Source organism: Acanthopagrus latus, chromosome 2 (assembly GCF_904848185.1).
Source record: "Acanthopagrus latus isolate v.2019 chromosome 2, fAcaLat1.1, whole genome shotgun sequence".
In the NCBI taxonomy this organism is placed as follows: Eukaryota; Metazoa; Chordata; class Actinopteri; order Spariformes; family Sparidae; genus Acanthopagrus; species Acanthopagrus latus.
Window position 1 is genome coordinate 18,604,324 of NC_051040.1, and position 21,244 is coordinate 18,625,567.

At 39.2% G+C, this 21,244-nt stretch overlaps 1 protein-coding gene across 4 annotated transcripts; it reads right to left on the reverse strand.

Moving 5' to 3' along the window:
• Positions 1–986: 986 nt before the first annotated feature.
• Positions 987–19,804, reverse strand: porb (P450 (cytochrome) oxidoreductase b). 4 transcript variants are annotated; one of them, XM_037076280.1, is made up of 16 exons: positions 19,661–19,804; positions 16,367–16,558; positions 10,337–10,385; positions 9,297–9,425; positions 8,647–8,799; positions 7,486–7,610; positions 7,029–7,118; positions 6,211–6,309; positions 5,885–6,001; positions 5,612–5,730; positions 4,962–5,143; positions 4,693–4,842; positions 3,887–4,154; positions 3,223–3,368; positions 2,860–2,945; positions 987–2,700 (listed from the first exon to the last, which is right to left on the reverse strand). In XM_037076280.1, exons 2-16 carry the CDS (start codon positions 16,534–16,536, stop codon positions 2,556–2,558), a joined length of 2,028 nt encoding a protein of 675 aa, XP_036932175.1. In that variant the 5' UTR covers positions 16,537–16,558; positions 19,661–19,804; the 3' UTR covers positions 987–2,555. The 4 variants fall into 4 exon arrangements, with proteins under 4 accessions (XP_036932175.1, XP_036932167.1, XP_036932184.1 ...); XM_037076272.1 differs by having other exon boundaries at positions 16,367–16,554; positions 19,661–19,741; XM_037076289.1 differs by lacking the exon at positions 19,661–19,804 and adding an exon at positions 18,728–18,862.
• Positions 19,805–21,244: the final 1,440 nt, after the last annotated feature.

Below are 21,244 nucleotides of genomic sequence, written 5' to 3' on the forward strand. Positions count from 1 at the left end.
ATCCAAAGCTAATAGGTAACGTTGCCACCTACTGTTTTATAGTGGTAATGATGAACGCCTGTCCTCAAATAACTTCATTCAACATGGGTTAACACTGCTAAAAGGGGTACATTTTTCAGATCTTTTTTTACACTTTCATATCTGGCAATATCTTCATCTGGAAGATTTAATGTATTTTTTACTGGCAGAAACCTAGAGGGGATTTAAAGGATAAGTTCACCCAAAAAGGAAAATTCAGTCATTATCTACTCATCTCCATGTGGATGAAAAGTCAGGTGAAATTTTGTAGTCATACAGATTGTAATGCCCCTTTAAAAAAATTGTAATTTGTGATTGTGAAATACATCTACTTAAAAACTGACTTGACATGGTCATTTTGCATATACTTGCTCCCTGGGTCTTACTTGCTGTGGCACTTTCTTCCAAAATCATCTAAACCTGCCTCTATTCTTGCCATGACAAGTTTTAAGAAAATATTATTATTATTATTATTATTATTATTATTATTATTATTATTGACACATACTCTACTGAAAAGACAATTTAAAGCTGACGTCCTTCAAAAGTGAGTTTTTGTAACCCAGAGCAGGACAGGTCAGTAAACCTGCTTCCTGGAAAAGGCTGCTGGTAGGGTTACCGCGAGTCACCCATGACAGGAGCAGCTGCTGACTGAATTAAAACACTCTGTGGCCCCATGTGATTTTAATCTCACAGCAATCATGCAGCAGGTAAACTGAAAAGTAACTACTAACTAAAGTTGTGTAGTAGTAGTGGAGTAGAAGAATACGCTTAAGAGTTTAGTACTTGAGTAAATGTTCTTAGTTACATTCCATCACTGTTAATACATTAAGGTGTCCCATAGTTCGCACAATGTAGGTCGTTTTTACTATGAGTGTGCACACTGTCGGCTGCCACTGAATATAAATTAACCTTACAAAGTTGAATATTATCAATAAATTCAATATTTTTCAAGTAAACAACACAACTAATTATTCAAATTTTATTCATTAAAAAATACATGCCTGATAAAACCAAATAATTACATCATAAAATGGAATGACAAAAAAGTGACAGTACTGGGTAAAGTGACTTTCTATCAAAATATATGCATGGAAGAAAGAAACGGTTAGAGTCAGGGTTTAAATGTTAACTTAATACATAAGGCAGTGTTAAAAGGCACAGGCTGCACTTTAATTGTTTGACTGACCTCCTCATAACTCCCCATATTCACACAGAAATACTGAGATGATCACTGGCTGATGAATGCTGACAGACACACAAATTGTTTTGACACGTCCGGACATCTTCTCCATGTAGTGGTGAATAAAATAACAAAACATAAAAGATAAAAATCAAACAGAGGTGGTTGTCTACATCTGAGTGTAACTACCGCATAACAAACCAGAATTCATTATCCTCTGCTGTTAGATGCATATACAAAATAAACAACCACCATGTGGGAGGGCAGATCTAGTTTCAAGGCCAACATTGCAAATGTTTTAACATTTTACAGATATAGCTACAATTTCATTTTCATGTTTCATGATCATGTTTAAAGACAGACATTTATAGGAGGTACAAATGCACACAATGTCAGGTTTTCCCCTTTTGCATCACTTCTTGTGCCTCTGAAAAGGTTACTGATTAAGATGAACAGAAACTTATGCATACGAGGCATAAAATCCCTTGTCAAAATACAAAGGTAATCTGTACCAATGACGCCAACTATTTTCCACACAGAAGTGTTTCAATGTTTTAGTAAACATGTAATGTTTTTAAAGCACTTCCAAAAGCACCACCACAACCAAGTGTTCACCCTGCAACAAGAGCAAATGACGTTCCTCAGACTCACTTCACATATGATGCAACATTGCCTGCTGTAATCTTCATCTACAAACCATTAATCAATTACAAAGGAAGTTACGAACATCTCAAGATGAAACTGACAGGCTTCATGAATTTTCAATACAATTCTTCATATTCACAGTGGATTATATTCTGTGTGTACATCCAGAGGTCGGGCGCAGTGACTCCCAAAACAGATGGATTTTATACTCCGAGCTTTCAGCAGTTTGAAGCTGCCCAAATAAGCTGATCAAATTGTTAATATCATCTAATCAATATGAAATGAAGATGACTCTTGGCAAACCTGTTTTATAATCGGTTGAGGAACTTCAAAACAAATGCCCGAGCACCCGGAGCTGCAGTCTAACAGCAAATTACACAAATGATTCATTGTATCAGAGACTCTATAGGTCTCTATAAACCAGATGGGGCAACTGTTGTGGCTCATCTGAGGACCCCCAGCAGACACAAGCTGGTGGTGCAGATATATGCAGTATTCATAGAAAATTACTGAATGTGTTTATGAACAAAACCTGCTGAGGTAGGGTTTGCCTCATGATATTATGCTACCTGTAGCTCTCATGAACCAGGGCGATGAGCACATGTTTGACGTTTTTATATTCAGTCCTGACAAAACAAGACATACAGTAAAAATAGAAAATTTAAAACCACCACACGAGCACTGAGACTGAGGTCGAGGCTGACGGTCTTTAACTCCAGACATCTTGCGAGTAGCGTCCCTTGGTCATCAGTTTCTTGATGTAATCTGTGGCCTGGGTGCGCGTCATGCTTCCCAGCTCTTCTGCTATCTCGTAGAGGGCAGTCTGCACGTCTTTAGCCATGTTTCTTGCATCCCTGAAATCAGGAAACAGATTATTTGATATGAACAACACTAATTCAAGTGTATTGTAACAATATGTAGCAAGACCAGGATTCTTTCACAACATGGCCACTACATGTGAAGGATCAAACTTTTCAAATAAAAAAACATTTACAGCGATTTTTTAAACTTACCCGCAGACATAGATATGAGCGTTTTCTGAGTGAATCAGCTTCCAGACATTCTCCTTATTCTTCTTTAGGATATGCTGCACGTACACCTTTATTTTTGAAAATGCAAAGAAAACCACTGTTCAAATATATGTTTGTTTACGGGCACCCACACAAAACATACACACATTTTGTTACCACATTTGATCAACAGCAAAATGTAATGATGTACAGCCAGCACATTTGGAATTACTTCAACTATAAAATCCTGGTACCTTTTTTTAAACTGAACATTGACTGAAACCCACATCCCAACATATAACCAGGTATGTTTTACAAACTGAAGAATATTCAAACACAAACAGCAGTGAGTTAAGACAGACTTACCTTCTGTTCCTGGTCTCTGGAGAAGGCGACATTAAGCTGTGTTAGAACTTGATTCTTCTCTGCTTCCTCCAGCTCCTCCTGGTAGATGTAATCCTCGTTCTTGTGCCTGCAGCCAAAATACATCACTGTCTCTCCAACCTCCTTTCCTATAAAAAAGAAAACAAAACAGAACATCTGGTATTTTGTATGTGCTGATCATCCATTTAGGCTCTTCTGTTGCTTTTTCCAAGAAGCCATTTTATTTACTGTTGTGGTTGTGAGGATTTTCTCTTATTTTTTATTTTGACTTATTTAGGATATTTGTTTCACGTTTCAGTTTCCAATGTCTAAAACATATCTTAAGACATTAAAAGGTCACTGATGTTTGAAAGGGTGCACATGTATTATTATGCTATCATATTATCATATCAGTGGCATAAAAGTTTTTCAGATGACAATAACAGTTTACTGTGATTATTTTGAAGATATTTTTAGGTGTCCAACAAAAGTCGTTGACATCATGACAGGCCTAAATATTCGAATGAAGATGATCAAAGCGCTGATTACTTGTATCCATCAACAAACATATTTGAAGGTCTTTCCCCTCATTTTTCCATCCCCGTTGAGGCAGTGAAATGTCAGACCAACAACCACACACACTTTGGCACACAATGTTTATACATACCTTGCTCTTTGAGCCAGCCTCTCTCCTGGATGAAGCCCATGAAGGGAGCGATTCCTGTCCCAGGGCCGATCATGATCACTGGGTTGGTGGCTTTGAAGGGCAGGCGGAACTGAGACTTGCGGATGTACATGGGAACGGTAGACTTGTGGCCATTGTCTGTGACCAGTTTGTTCTTCAACCAGTTGGTGGCTACTCCTTTGTTGGTGCGACCAGTCTTGGTTTGGTACTCGACCACGACAGCACAGATGTGGATGCTGTTGGGGTGAACCTACAGAAGGAGAAAGCCAAACAGACCTCTACTTTAATTCTCAGATCTGACCAATGTTTTTGTCTCTGTCTGCAATTCCTAAACTAAAGGATCATGAAGCTTTTTTTAGAGTAAAATTCAAGTACTTTTTAAGCACTCTCCCATCGCTTATAGGTTGAACCCTACCTCACTGTGGATGTGCAAACTTTGTTAAAACAAATCAAAGACCATTTGTAGAAATGACAATAAATCTGTCACGGTTAAAAAGGATGTGTTTCTTTCTGTCTGAAGTCCCTTTCACATATCAATTCTGGACAAAATCCAGAGATCAGATCAAGATATTGTCCACATTTGCTTGTTCACACAGAACAGAACACAACTGTCTGCTCTATACACACAGGTGGGTCGACTGGACTTTGGAGCTGGCAAGGTAAAGTCCAAGGCAAATAGTGCAGACATTTGTGTTTCACATTGACGACTCCTCCAGGTAAACTCCATATAAATCCAGAGTTACAGTGCATGTGTTCAAGGGCTTTAGGTTATTAAAATAGGTAATTACCTTTGAGGAGGAGGCGATGGAGTAATAGCGAGCCTGGAGACGAGGCAGCAGCTCACACAGGTGGTCAATGGGAGGCTTCAAAGAGGGCATGTCTTCCAGGATGGCAAGGATGTTTCTACTGGCGTCCAACACCCAATTCTGGTAGAGTGCCTGTGGAGAGCAGCGACAAACAGACGATGAGAGGGGAGATGGACGAGATGTAACTACAGCTGTGTTTCACCTACGTTTGGGGTTATTTCATTATCTTAACCAATGGACCCATCACTGACCTTGCCCTCGGGTGATGAAGAGGCCATCTTGCGCATATTCTCTTGGTCTTTGGGGTCAGAGGCGTACTGTGCCAGCTCATAGAGGACGTTGGTGCGAGGAGGGTGTGTGATGTCCAAGTAGTGAGTGAGGGCAGTGCGGTACGTGGTGGGGCAAGGGAATGGGTGCTTCTTGTTGGACTCCTCTGAAAAATCAATCAATAAAACAGATATCTTTATTGGTACCTGGAAGTATTTCAACATCGGTGTCTCGGTCAACTGATACATTTTAAGATATGTCTATCAAGGGCAAAATATAACATCATTGTGTGTCATTTTTCTCTCCCCTGACCGTCAGGTAATTCATTTTGTTTCGACAGTGTTAAACGTGTATATGTGTCGCTTTCATGTTTAATTGGAATTCCAGTCTGTGATGTTAATACAAACTTAACAGGAGCTGCCTCAACTATTATTATGCAATTACAAAGTACATCTGATGACCTTCGTAACAACAGGAAACTCACACTAAGATGTTATTGCAGTCATATAACACTGTCCACTTCACATGCATTTAGTGAGTCAATACTAAAAGTCTAGATATGAGGGGAGGTGTTGTTGGGAGGTTTGATGGACCTCTAGTAGAGTCAAGGTGCGTAACGTTCTCAATGCCATACCGTCAAGGTTGTTGAGAGAGATAACCACATCAAGGTCCACTCCAAGGATTTGTCCCAGCTTGTTCACCAGAGCAGAGTCGTTTGTGGGGAAAACAGCGACATGGTCTCCTGACTCATATCTGTAAACACACAATGTGACAAACTGAGACTTTGACCAGTATTTATAAAACCTTAGAACGCAATGTGAATCACCATTTTTCATCCACTTGTACAGCATAAGGGGTATGAAAAAGCTATTAATGCAATTAACTTGATAAATTCAATCAGTCTCACCTGATTTTAGACCCTGTTATGTCCAGTTCCAAGTGCATGAGATGTCTATCACCACTTTTGTTAAGTTTGCGGTTGAGCGTGACTGGAGCCAGGAAAGGGTTTTTCGAATCAAAGGGTCTAAAAGGAAAAAAAGAGTAACACTATCATGTAAAAAATGCAATTACAAATGGCCGAACAGAGTCACAGAAATAATAAGATTTATAACTCAATGAATAAATTATTTCAACTGTGTCCACTAGGGGGCAGAAAGCTTCATAAAGCTTAAAAAAAACTTAACGGTTGGTCACAAAAGTGTTAGTGAACAGCATCTCTGCAGCAGAACTTACGGCTTTTGGACCTCGAAACTCTTGAGGCGGCCGATCTCCCCGCTGTACACTTTGTTCATGTTGATGTCAGTGTGCTCCTTCAGCTCGTACTGCCGTATACTACAAGGTAATATTAACTGTAAGTCAGATTCTTCAGCTACAGACAAGGTAAAATCAAGTTAAACTCCTGTATGAAAATTGATGTAAAGATGACACACTTATTCTTGTTTTAAGATTATGCATGTCTATTTCAAAGATGAAAAATTATTCTTGGTATCTGTTCATTTCACATTCATAAAAGGTGGGATTTACCATACCATACTATCACATACATCTGGATTTATAGTTACATAACTAGTCTTCATAAAGACATGGAATTCTTTTAAACAAAGAAAAACAAAAAGATCCTGGGTGGAGTATCATTTTCAAACCCAACCCTGTCTGGATCCTGTCAATTCACTCGGCTATTTCTAATCTAATCCTCAGCTGAAAGAGCCCATGTGGAAACTGAAGGTCTTCTAAGGTTTATTTACTTGAGGAATCATAGCCAACCTGAACATATGGCAGGCTTATCTTACTGAAATAAAGGCACTGAGAAAACTACTTGTTATCTGATAATACAGTACTTAAACTTCACTTAAGATCACACAATTCTTTGTCAATGTGTTTATAAGCTTTCTGTGTCATAACCTGCTTAAAGTTCCCTTTTAGATAATAAAAAGCTGGTAAAGTAAAAGGCTGAAGATAAGACAGCTTAAGAATGATGGGGCGCAAAAACATTGTAACTCAAATTAAGCATAAATGTGAAATAGTTAAAAAAAAAAAAAGTCTGAATGAACCTTGAATCATCTCCTAAGGCTTCCACTCCAAAGTGCTCACAGACAGCCGGCCAGAACTGCTCTCTCCATGAGATGAAGTCCTCTTCAAGGCTGAAAGACAAAACCACGTATGTCAACAGAGATATGTGTTTAAAGTCACCCTTGTTGAACTAACTTCCACTCAACAATAACAATCTACATTTTACCTATGTAAAGAAATTTTTATAAATGTGAATCCTTATTCAATGTAAAAGCAAAACACTCTGCAGTGATGGACCGTCTTTTCAAAATAACAAGACATAATGCTTTTTATTTTAACACTCCATAATATGCATTTGATGATGATGTTTTTTTATATATAAATATGCGGATAAAAATGTGAAGTTTGTTCTGAGAGTGGCATTACAGTGCTGTCACGTTATTTACTCGGCACTGAACACTAATCATCATTTCTGTTTTTGGCTCAGTGGTCACTTACTTGCCGTCGTCATCTCCTAAACCGAGGTCAAAGATGCGCTTGGCGCCAAGTTCTTCCAGCCTTTTATCAACATATTTTCCCATTGCATTATAGTGTTCATATGTCTTGTTGCCCAAAGCGAATACCTGAACACAGACCGAGACACAGTCAGTACAGGACTTCGACTTCTTGAACCAAACAAGCTAGAAATAAAAGTACAATATCAACTTGTATTTTTTTAGTTACTTATGGTGACAAACCTACAAAAAAAAAAATCTTCAAATTGCTTCTTTTTCCTACTAACAGTCTTAAAAATAAATACCTTCATTTACAGTCATAAATGAAACAGAAGAAGCTGACTGCAATGATTAATCAATTATCAAAATAGTTAGCAAGTAATGTCTTTTTGATTGACTTATGTACTAATCGGCCAGTGCTTGCAGCTCTATAGGTAGTAAGAATTGTCATTCTCAGTTATTCACTGCTTTTTGGTTTAAAAATGAACACAATATCAAGTAAAATACATCAAGTATGTTGTCACTCTTACACAGACCAGACAGACAGCAAATACTGAAGGAAGGACGTGACCATACACAAGAATTAACTACATTGCCCACAATCATGTTCTTCACTCAAATTAGGCCAGAGGCACTGCACCCCAACATTGACACACACGACAACACACAAAGCCCTTTCATTCACAATGCACACAAAGCCTGACACAGCTCGTGCTAGTGAAGCCTGTGTGCTGTGTCAGGAAGACAAACTGCCATAGCGTGTCTCATAAAATAAACAGGGTGTGAGGCAGCAGTTTTTCAGCAGAAATTCAATTTTTATATCTAATCGATGCAAATTCAGCCTGTATCTTGTCAGTAATCCAAGCCAGATAGACAAAAGTCACATATCAAATGTGCATGTCTGATATCTGACAGATTAATGGATACAGAGAAAAAATCTTTAGTCTCAACCCAATGTGTGACAAAGCTCAAACACACATGCAGGTGTAGAAACAGACAATGTAACACAATGCACACATGATCACCGCGTGCTTTGTCGTCCTCTCTAAATGGACAAGCTAATGCACTCTGGAACATTTAGTTATTTATCTTTTTTAAAAATATATATAACAAAATGCTGTATTTAAAAGACATAAAGTAACATAGCTTCAGGAGAAAGTCTTACAGTGTAGTTTAGTCCAGAGAGGTCTTCATCATCATTTTCCTGCAGCCAGTCATACATGTCCTGTGCATTATCTGTCGGGTCTCCTTCGCCGTAGGTGGCCATGCAAAAGATGGCAAGGGAGTTTTCAATCTCAGACAGACGGGCCATTTCCCCCTGGAATACAACACATCTGAATCAGAGACAGTCAGTACCAAACAAATGATTATTCTTATTTAGAGGTTTGTCCTCAATATCTGTCTGCAAAAAGTGAGTTATTGCACGCTATTACATAATAATAATGTCAAAAATGTATAATCAATGATATGTGCACTTTGTACTATTCAGACTGAAACAGCATACACACATTGATATGAGCGTGTGCCGTCCTTTGGTCTTAAGAACTCACCTGCCTGGACATGTTTTATTTTAACAGGTGATATTAAACATGGCAACAAAAGTTATCAGGCTCATTTTGAATGTCATGTGATATGTTTTAATATTATATTAATATCATTTAATATTAACTGTTTCTCCTGCATTGTTCAGGCATACAACTTATCACCACAAAGCCCCAGCAGCAGCTATAAGAAGTGAAATCCCCCTTAAAATGAAAAGGGCCTCTAGTTCATTTTAATTCTGAGGTTTGTATTCTCTTCCACTGATGCAGTTACCATGTCATACTCCTCTGGATCAGCAGCCATTCCTTTCATGCCATACCGCTGAGCGTCTTTGGACAGTCTGTTGGCAAATTCCTCAGCTGTGCCCGTCTGGGAGCCGTAGAACACAATGATGTTCTTGCCCTGGTTACAAAAAGGAAAACATCTACATGATGTCAAAGCTTTCTCCTGCACCTACAATTAAAAACATTACCCGTCTCTCATGTCTACAGACTGCCATAATGACAAACAGACTGTGCGCATGTGCAACAGATACAGGAGATCTTTTGCAATTTCAAGAAAATATATACACAACATGCATTGTCTCCTGAATCCTAAAATGCAGTATTGCCAACTGAGGCACTTCTGTGTCTGTGATATTAACACAAGTTATACTCATAGATAAGATAACATATAGCTTGTCTTTCTATACACACACAGCTCCACAACATCCCTGCCTACAATGTTGCCTTGATATTCCTAACAGAGAAAAACAGACTAAATGAAAAAGCACTGTGGGCTGACAGTCTTGTCTGCCACCGTCATGGTATCTGAACTATCTGCTGCTAAACCACATGATTCGAAAACCAAAGTCTTTTCCCATGGCTGGCTTGAAAACAGAGGGCCATCAAAGTCAAAAGACTTTCTTCTAACTCTAGAACTGCATACAGTCGAAGCAGCAGGAACAACATCATATTCATCATGTTGTTCATACACGGAGCAAAAGTAAATTTGAATGTTGGGTCCAAACTTTTGGCTATAGACCGTCGTGAAAAAACTAGAGCAGCTTGACTCACACATCAAATAGGAAAAAAATTTTGATCAACATGTGCTTAAAGGCCACATCACCAACTCTGCTTGACACTGTATATCTTCATGTCTGAATGGCTCACAATCTTCTTTTAAAAACCTGAGTATCATTTTCCAAACTACTCCTGTAGAATGAATCTATGTTGGCAATATAAAGCAAAGAACATGACAGAAACAGCAATGATGGTAAGGGTTAAGTGACTGAAAAAGAAATAGAAATGCTTGTTTTAAATAACATCACTCACCGTTTTCTTCATTTTCTCGATAAAACTAGTCTCTCTTGTGGTGGGTGCTCTGAAAAAAACAAAAGAAAACAGATTAGATTTGTGATTCAGTTGATAAACCAACCTGTCTTTAACATGATGCTGGGATTGATAATGTGTAATTTAGCAAACACAGTGCTCGGCAACGACAAGCTTTTGGCTGTATAAATAAGAGCTGAATTCACAACGTAATGACTAACAATTTAATAATTTCAGCTGATCATTTGTATAAATACCGGGGGGGAGAGAACATTGGAGCACTACAAGCTTCAAGATCCAAGGAGCAAGATCAATAAAAACGATTTACTACATAATGGATTTAGTTTTAAAAAGCAAATGGTGCGTGAATAGGGACAGGAGCAGATAATACAGTGGCAGTTACGGTAAACATGGTACTGAATCAAGCCACTTAATCTAATTTACAGGAATAACAAAAAAGTACACAAACAAACAGCAGAGTAGATATTTTATCATTGGCCTCAAGTTCTTCAAGCCTTCCAGTATAACAACTACTGATTGCAATGTCACAGCCATGTGATCATATTGATCAGAACTGTACAGTACTTTGGTCCAATGAATGATTCTAATCACACTCATTTTAAAAAGTTTTTATTTTTTTTTGTTACTCTCTGTATCAGTATCTGATGTGTTGCGTAACACTACATTTCTATTATATTATTCTATTCTATTTCTATCAATAATTTCAGATGAGTCATTAATTAGCATTATTGTGATATACTGTGTAATATTGCTGTCTCCCACAGCAAAGCATGACATGGGCAGATTTTTAAGCAGTCGGCATCGACTGCTCAGCAATGGAAACAAAATGTCCACTCATTGTTCCTGTTATTCTTAAAACAGGGAGTAGCAGTGACTCAGCAGTCACACAACCATTAGTCATACTAACTGTATAGGCAAGCATGTACAAATTACCAGCATACATTACGCAATCTTCACTCCTGAACAGGGAAATGTGGATACTTAATCACTACGGGTTACATCTCATGGTAATTCAAAATTTTGATTCAGATTTGTCCAGGAAGTAATTAATGAATGTGAATAGATCAAAACAACACGTGCACACACAGTGTTGACAAGATGGAGCACAGGAAGCCAAATCTATTGTCGAGCCAAATAAAAGGCAACAGTCCTTCATTCAGCATCAAAAGGTCTGAGCGGACAGCTGCAATTCTGTCTGCACTGAGCAAGGAATAAAAGACCTACATATGAGTACAAACAAAATAGTATGCAAATGAGTAAATCTGAAGACTTTACACATCCAAAAGGCTGCAGGGTAGCCATCAAAGACAATTTGCTATATTTGACCTGAACTATATGAAGTACGAAGGCATTAAACATGAAGTTTCAGAGCACTGGTATCATTATAGTTTATTGTTGAACTGTAAAATATCAAGGTGTGTGATCAATACCCTCATTTGAGGGATCATTGCAAAAAAAGAGTGTTCAAGTAAATATTTTTTGTATACAGGTACATGGGCCAATATCTCGACATCCAAATTCTTTAATCCACAATATCAGCAACACGTCCAGTTGCTTACAATTCCGCAATTTAAATTAATTGTTTTCATGACTCAGTATACTAAGTACAAAAACATCAGGTCATGTTGTTGTTACTTTGTTAAATATGTGGCGGACCCTGCCATTTTTCTAGCTTCAAACAGTGTTCTGGGGACCTTATGTCCCTCTGAGCACAGCTTGTTTTTTCACTTATGGGGGAGGTATTACCTCAAATTTCAAAACTGTGGGTTTAACTTTCTTTATCCAAAACTACATAGCTGTCCTTTAACATATGGACAAACTAAAAATGAGAATGAATGATGACACATCAACAGCATAGCTGCAGCCTGAGACTGACAAACCTTATTACAAGTAGACAAAGACGTGTTTTCAAATGATAGGTTTTCAACAGGAATTAATTAAATCGCCAAAGGCTGCTACTTTGACATGCAAATGGACTAATCTTTAACATCTTTTCCTTCCTGAACTCCACATGAAACAACAAACTCATGCATGCTGGGGCTCAGTCATTTTACAGTTACAATTTACAGTGGGTCCAAATAGTTCAGAGCCAATCATGTGTATATACACTGTCAAATCTGACTTTCCATTCATTAATCCATCCAGGAAGTAAACCTTTCCAAACAAGCTCACTGAGTCAGCCTTGCTCTGCAGCACAGGCTCATTCAAACTTCTCATCTTCTAATGCTCCAATCAATGGTTTTGCTTTTGCAACTGGATCTTTATTTTAAAAGACCGCAATGGAAATCAAACTCATACATGTGTGTTTACTAAACCAACATGAAACAAAACTGGACATGTGCAACAATGATGGCTTCAATGATGGCAACTGACTGAACAGCGTCAGTGGAGCTTACGGAAAAAGGGGGGAAAAAAACAGAAAACCCAATAATTAAATTGGGTTTGTAGTGAAACAGATTTTACCACCATCTATTACGTAACCTACTGAGAACATTGTATGCTTTTTGAAACAACTATCTTGCCAGTCTGCTCTCAAAACAAGCAAATGACACCGTGTGTAAAGCATACTTTGGGAACAAGCCACCGGTTAAATATTTACAAGGTGTCAAGAAAGAACCCCCAAGCATGATCATTAAACAATAACCGGAGGCAAATATTTAAGCATCATTAAAAATGAATCTCCCAGTGTGCCTTAGAAGGAGCACTAAATCACGGCTCAAACTCTCTCACTGACCTTTCAGCAGCATCTCTCCTGTCCTCTGGCAGGGAGAAGACACAGCCCATGGCATGTAGCTCACCACTGCCACAAACACCACTGGCAAGGCCACGCCGGGAACCGCCACGCTCAAAATCAAAAGCAGAGAACGTCAACACTCCGCAACCACAGGATGGAAAAAGAAAACTGGAGCAAAAAGGCAGCCGGACACTCTTTGCCTGCCTTCACCATGGAGGCTCCAACGCGATCTGAACTCTGCCTCTTCCTGTGCTGCTGCTCTCTGAAACCAGCAGCGTCTGTTCTCCACACACACACGCGCGCACGCACACACACACACACACACACACACAGCCTACAAGCCCTGTCAGTGTCTGGCAGCCGCTGAGGACACAATGGTGGGAAACTGACTTTCCCATAAAATGTAGCCGAGCTGCAGCAGACCCACACTTTTGACTCACACACAAACACACATTGAAACACTCTAGGGCTGAAAATGCCTTCCTCCTCATCCCCGCCCCTTTTCCTCTCCGGTCTGAAAGGTGTTGGGAACGAAAAATTCTACAAGATCCATCCTGAGAATTTGGCTGGTTATCAGAGCAACTCCACGGTGGACCATAGACGAGGAGTGCAATGGGGGGGGGGGGGGGGGGCTGTGAATGGTAGTTTTCTCTGAAGTATCCCCCGCCCCCATCTCACTGGAGGAGAGAGGGGAATGTCATTGCTATGGCAACCTCATTTATCATAAAAGGATTCCATTTGTGACAGCAGCTCAGCCCACACACACACACTCACACGCACACTCACACAGAAAAGAAAAACAGGGCTGTGGGGAAAAAAGAAAAAGTAACTCAGGGCAAAGAAAGGGTTGCTTGTCTTTTGCCTCAACTTTCCACCTTTGGAGAGGACTCACAAAAGGAGCTGCTTGGCTCGCCCTCCTCGTTTGCTCTCCAGGGAACTTTCAAAATGGGTTCAGGGCCAAAAACAAAAGCACAGGAAAGACATGGAAGACTACGCCCCCTTCATAACAGTTAGGTAATCACTGCTCCCTTTAAGGGGAGGGGAGACCAGCTTGTATTGCTCTACGCTCCCTTCCTGCACAGATACACACTCTTATCCCAAGGCAACACATGCTCTACAGGGGTCTTTCCCTGTCTAGCAAATGTCCTGCTTTCACACAAATGGTCTGGATCTCCCCCCACTCTGCCTCCATTCACACAGCCACACAGGACCTGAGCCACACAGCGAGCGTGTGGCTTCTGCTGGCCCGTGGCTTTTACTCTGGTGACCAAAGAACTTGTGTTGCGGCTGAGGAGGGACTAAAAATGTGGCCAATGAAAGCAGAGTACATTGAAGCCAAGCCAAGCCTCCATGACTACACTGATAAGTGATGAGGGGAGGGAACAGAGGAGAGGCTCACATGCAGTGACAGGGAGAGGCAGGCGGACAGAGAGGGAGATCAGATAAGTTTCTGAGAGAGACTGTGTTGCAGAGCATTGGAAGGAGAGAGAAAACAAAGGTCACCACTGGTGGAACATTTACAAGCTGTAAGCCTTTGTGCACTCTCACACACTTGCTTCAGGGCACAGCAAGTGCCAACTCGTGCACAGATTTTGATAACAGTCTATTTCAGTTTCTTTCTAACAGCTTCTATCTAATAAAACAATGTCCGATGATGTTAACAATGACAACTAAAGAAAATGAGCCTCTTCCTGTGCCAAGATACTCTCCTCAGTGATCAATAAAAGGATTCCTTCCTTTATAGCTTTTACATAAACTACAGTTTGTGTGTGATTGAATAGTAACATGATCTGCAAATGAAAAAAACAATATAGCTACAGATTTATTTTTTAAATAAATGACTGAATATTTCTTGTCCTTTGGAAACTGGTGTTTTCACAATCAACAAAGTTACAGGTCTTAAAGCAAACCCATATATCACTTATGCTGGGAGACAGCTCCATAGAGAGCCATGACTTTACAATTATATAGACTCTTCACATTCGATATTACCAATCTATTTCCATCTGTCCTGAATTAAACGATCACAAGTGGACAGTTTTAAGCTGGTCAATTCACACCTGGCATTAGCATGCATCTTGATCCACTGACACTTTTTACCGGGAAAGAAAAAAAAAAAACATAGGGCCCACCCACACTAGGCGATCCATACCGTGCCCAAGCACCCACAAACTCCAGTTTCTTTGCAGAGAGTGAACGCTCTGTACCAGGCTTAAGCACTGTACACTCTCTTGGCCCTGGCACTGTTGAAGAGGTTTGGTTCAGCATGATATGGTTACTTAATCACAAGCACGTGGACATGAAGTACAATCATCACTTCAACCACCTTGCGTAATCAAGAAATCTGTCTGTGGGCCGACTATTACCAAAACGACACAAAATAAGCCACAAAAGTAAAGTCATGTCCTCTGTGTTGTTCCAAGTTGCTGCAACCTTGCTATGACGCGATGACGTACGTACAAGAGGTAAGAGTGCTCAGGCCCGGTTGCACCCGGAAAAATGTGAGTGCAAGTTTCTCCTCATGCAACAATTACTTTCTTATTCTTTACTAGACCATTTTTCCTAAAACCTTGTCATTTTTTGACAATTACTGTTAAAATGTGATAAAACTAAAAATATATCTTGTATTCATGAATATATTTTCTTAAATAATATTTCAAGAATTGGAACCAGGATTTGGTCAAAATTAATAAAAAGAACATGATTAAGAATTAGAGTTTGGGTAGATGACTGCTGGTTGCACTTTTTTTCAGCTCAAACTGCAACATTTAAAGACATTAAGAAAAACACGGAGTTCCAACTTGTGTAACATTTTTGCCATGATGTTTTCATGTATTGTGTTGCTTTTCCAGCATATCTGATATCTACACAACAGCGACATCTCAGACTAATTGCTAGTTTGAGGAAAACTCAAGTCGTCATTTTCTTTAGCGGGTAAATTAGTTCTCTCCCTCGTGTTACGAGCTATAAAAGGCATCAAAGATACATTTTAGATTAATTTGATGACTATACCTTGAAATAACATCATGAAAAAAAGACAATTAAACTGTATGTAAGCTTGTGTGTGATTCAGGTAGAGATCTTCAAAAAAAAAAACAACAAAAAAAACCACACAATAATGCTCTTTGCCTTACATTTGGCAGCTAACAGGTTTCAACTTGTTTCTTACACTTTTCACAGCCTTCTTTTTTTCTAAGTAGTAAATTCTGAATAGAAACTTGGAAACTCTCCAAATCTTCTTCTACCTAAAACAAATGCCAAACATGATGGATACTCACGGTGTGTCAAGCTTCTTGAATTCTGGGATGGGCTCAGGCTTCTTACGGGACATGAACCAATAAATGACGAGGCCGACAATCAGTGAGAAGAGGAAGAGGTCCAGGTTGCTGAAAAGAGGCTCCTCTTCCTCTGCCATGGGCTCTGTGTTGGTGGTGGTCTCTGCGTCCATGTCCGCTGTGTTAAGACTCTACCTGGGAAGAGAACAAAGATGACTATTAGACCAGCCGACCCGCGGTGAAACAGTTTGATCAGTCGTTGTGTAGACTATGTTGTAACTAAGCCATCATTTTAGCCATAACAATTAAAAGCCTCAGATTAATCAAAAAACTAAGAACTAGATACATTTTTAAGATAACATGATGTGCTAGAGTTTACAGTATATGTTCCTACGAATGCCTTTCTTCCGCTGGCTATTGTCCGTTTTTCACAATTTCTAATGTATAAGTTTAATATAAGCTGCAGGGCCAGCGAGCAGTAATTCAAGATTTTCATTTTAAAATATGTTTCAGTCCTACAGTCTCAGGGTATACATCCCAGCTGAACAGAACTGGGAATAAATGAAACTAGTTAAACTGCTGAAACAGTGTGATTACTAACATATGAGAGCAGTGTTCTACATGCCATACTGCACAATAATGGCTTTTGTGCTAGCCTTATTGGACAATTGGCTCAACACACTATAATATTGTGACCCGCTGCTTTCCATATGTGAGGAAGTCTTTGTCAGGAATCAGCAGTGGCAGCTCTTTTTACACTGAGCACGAAAGGACTTCATGTCCTCAGCTCTCAAGTTTCAATTTGGTTCAAGGACTGAAAACAATGAAATCAGGTTAGCGTTGATCCGCATAACTGGATCTTCCACAACTAAGGAACTGTTTGATTGACACAGTCTCACAACTAGACTGTTGACTCAGTGATATGAAGCAAACCACTTCAATTACTATGTACAGAGGTACCTGCGTGCCAGCCTCAGTAGGAACAGAAGTCACAGGGACTTCATGGCTTGTAGTGCAATGGTCATATAAAAAAAAAATCTACTATGTTCAAGAACACTTATCAGAGTGTTAGTGTCAATAACACTAACACAAATCATTTTCAATGAAGTTCACAATCCATGATTATCAGACAGTAGACTGGCAGCATTTAAACCAAACCAAAGACCCTAAAATTTAGATTTCCACTTGTAAAATTAACCTGTTATTGCTTTCTGGTTTACAAACTATGGATAGCAACAGCATTTCTAAATCACTGGCCACCTGTGGCATTTCTGTAAACGTTTTTGTTATGCAACATATACACATTTAAAGATATAGCTGCAAAAATGTAATACCAGACAATATACTGTATCCGCCTGGCCAACTTATCAGTAGACAGATTTCAATGGAGGCGTGGGCACATTATTAGGGGCTATAACAAAGATATAGAGTCTATCTTGAAGGCTGAACTATAGCATATATTTCATCTTAGATGCAACAGTTAACTGGTGTTGTTAATATTAGTAATTTAAAAAGGTGCACTATGAAGTTTTGGGGAAAATATTTTAATCAGACGAGAAAGATCTTCATTGACTGATTCTTTATTCCTGAAACAACTAAATAAACAAACTCTCTCTGTCTTCATGACCGAATAGACTGAATACATATCATGTCCACCCAAGTAAATCAATAACAGGAGAATAGTATCATGACATTAGTTTAAGCTAGATGTAGCTAATAAACCTCAAACTGATATCATGTCTGATCCAAGAGCTAAAGGAAGTAAGGGCTGCAATTTAATTTCTGATCATTCTGTTGATCATTTTTTGATTGATCAATTAGTTGTTTGGGCCATAAAATGTCAGTTTGTCGTTATAAATGTTGATTGCTTTTGTCCTAAACCCAAGATCACATCTTCAAATGTCTTGTTTTGTCCACAACCCAAATATATCCAATTCACTGTGACAGAGGAGCACAGAAACCAGAAACTATTCACATTTGAGAGGCTGCATTAAGAGAATTTTTACTTTTTTTCTCTCTAAAAAATAGCTCCAGCTCTCAAAAAGGTAATAATCACAAAATACATCATCTTTAGCATACATCAGAGTATCAATGTCTCTGGTCTGTTTTGATTTGGTATCCAGACTACCGCTCTGTTTAGTGCTGTCCCGCAGGGTTAATTAACACCTCAGGATGAAAAGACAAGAAGTACAAAGTGTCTTTTCAGGTAGCAGCACTAACAAAACAACCTGTACACAAAGCGGAATGGGCAACTTGAACTTACATTTACTATACATTAAATCATTCATTATATAATTTATTTTTTATTTCCCACACAGTTCTGTAATCAAAAAGTGACTGTTCTTGATGAGGAGAAGCACTTACCTTATAGCAGGTTCACCTCAAATACTAATGTGTAATTTACCAGACTGGCCCGGTAGGTAAGTTGTCCAAATAACAACCACGCTGTTTGTAAAATTTGTCTTTTGACACCTCGGTCACACACTTCACTGTTTATACTGTTGGCTCATGCATAAGTTACGCCTCCCACTGGCTAACACCGGGTGTATTTAAATCATGTGAGACTTTGGTTAGTTGCCAGTAATGTCTAGTGATAGACACTTAAATAGCTGTTGCCACTGGGTATGTCTAATGATCAACAAATCAGACACGGTGGAGTATCACATGAGTTCACCCTAACAGTTCACCTCTTCAGCTAAAAGCAAATAGTTGTGAAACAGTCGAGATGGTTGCACCGGCGCCCGGCAGTAGCACGAAGGGTCCACACATGTAATGTAACTTAGACAGTACTTTAGTTTGTGCAAACCGAGTCAAGCCATAGCTGGTGAGGGGTTTCCAAGTTAGAAACTAAAGCTGTCGATCACATTAAATGAGCAAAATGACCTCAGACAGCCAGCGGGAGAGGACGCAGGGCGCCGACTATTCCCTGGACCGTGACAACACTGGCTGAAAACATGACACTGTCAATAACACGGGTTCATTCAAAGACAATACAGTGTTGGCTAAAACATGATGTGTGCAGTGCTTGTTTTATCCATCTATTTAGACAAATAATAACATGCCTCGGAGACTGGAACTTCTCCAGAGAGGTAAGTTAGATAAGTTAGCCTTCAGTTTGCGTAACATTGGAATCAGCACTTCTCTTAAGCTAGTGCTTCACTGAAAACGCGTCATATTTCCTCAGTATTTGAAGGTTTATGGTTTCAAATATTATGTGCGTACAGTTCCCACAGACTGCCACAGATTAGGGCTCCTTTGTGTAACAATTTAAAGATGTGAGTTTCGTGTCGGGCTTACCTTCGCCTCCCCTCGTTGTGTCACGCTCACACTGTGCTCAACGCGGAAGGAAACTTTACGCCACATCGGATCAAACCAAGTCGATCCTGGCGGCGGGGGTGCGACCGTCGCACTTTCAACGCCAAATAAACCTAATGTAGAGATGTTTGGGTTTTTTTTCACTAAGTTGCACACGTGTGTTTGTAAAGGGAACGCGTCTGCTGATATTTAAGGTTAAAATTAAACGAAACTGTTAAGATGTTTGGAGGTCACGTGTCTAACATGGACCGGTTTTATAAGGCATTACCTAATGTCATTGAGCGGAGGTAACCCGCTGTAATAAATGGTTGCCGACGTGCAGCATGCTCAAGGGTCATGGTTATGTAATAGAGCCAACAGGACAGACTGTATGTATATCCATGTCACACCGAGAAGGATATTAATGTAACATGTCCAACTCAGCTCAAATGTTGTTAGGTTCACGGTACCAAGGGCGTAATGTTGGACAACCATGCTCAACTACCCTGTGAAGTAGTGGGAGAAGCCTTCAAATTCTTCCCTCAAGAAAAAGTAGAAACTCCAGCCTCTAGCTACTCTGTCACTAGTAGGCTAAAAGTCATGCATTCAGACTGTTACTGTAGCTGAGTTTAGGAACTCTTTGTACTAGATGTACATGTCGTTTGAAAAGGTTCACTTTATTATCAATTTACAACACCAGGGTTTTTAAACACACTGTAAATTCACTTTATGCTCCATAAACTGTTATCTAAGTAAATACTACTGCACCTATCTTATGTATTAGCAGGCACATATACATTTGCAGAGGACCAGTTTTCAGTTTTAGTTCAGTTTCTATTTCAGAGTTCGGCTGTGTTTTTAGATATGTAACTTCATATTTAAAACTTTGCATTTCCTAATTTTGTATTTAGAGGTTTTGATTAAGTACTCGATATGTATCTGTATGTCTTGTACTTTATACCTCCAGCCCAACACATTTCAGAGGGAAGTGTTGAGGTTTCCCTCTACCCCATTTATTTAAACAAGTATAAATGTTAGATTGAGATTTTAAAGAGCCCATCAGTTTCAAAGAAGAGCTGTTAGATTGAAACACTCAATGGTACATAAAGCTATTAAAACACTGGAACTGCAACATTAAAATGCTCTTAACATTACATTAATTACATCAATGATAATGATGCGGTAATACATAGTAATATAACTCTGACAGAGGCCATTGTCCATATGAGTACTTTTACATTTGATAGTTTTAGTACATTTTGTCACTAATGCTCTGATTGTATTTTAGAGAATAACTTTGAATGCAGTTACTTTTGAGGCATTGTATTGCTACTGTTACTCAACGGTGTACTGTGTAGTTTGGGGGAGAGATTTTAATCAGAAGAGACAGATCTTGATTGATTGATTTTTCTTCATGCCTAAACAAGCTATCTTTGTTTTCATTCAATCATTTCAAACAAACTGATCCTGAAGGTCAATACAGTTTCATACTGTTTTACTTTTTTAATAGTGGTGGCCGCTGCCACCTTTCTAGCTGTTGTGTATTTTAATCTGTAACACTTAGATTTGATTGGAAACTGTTACGAG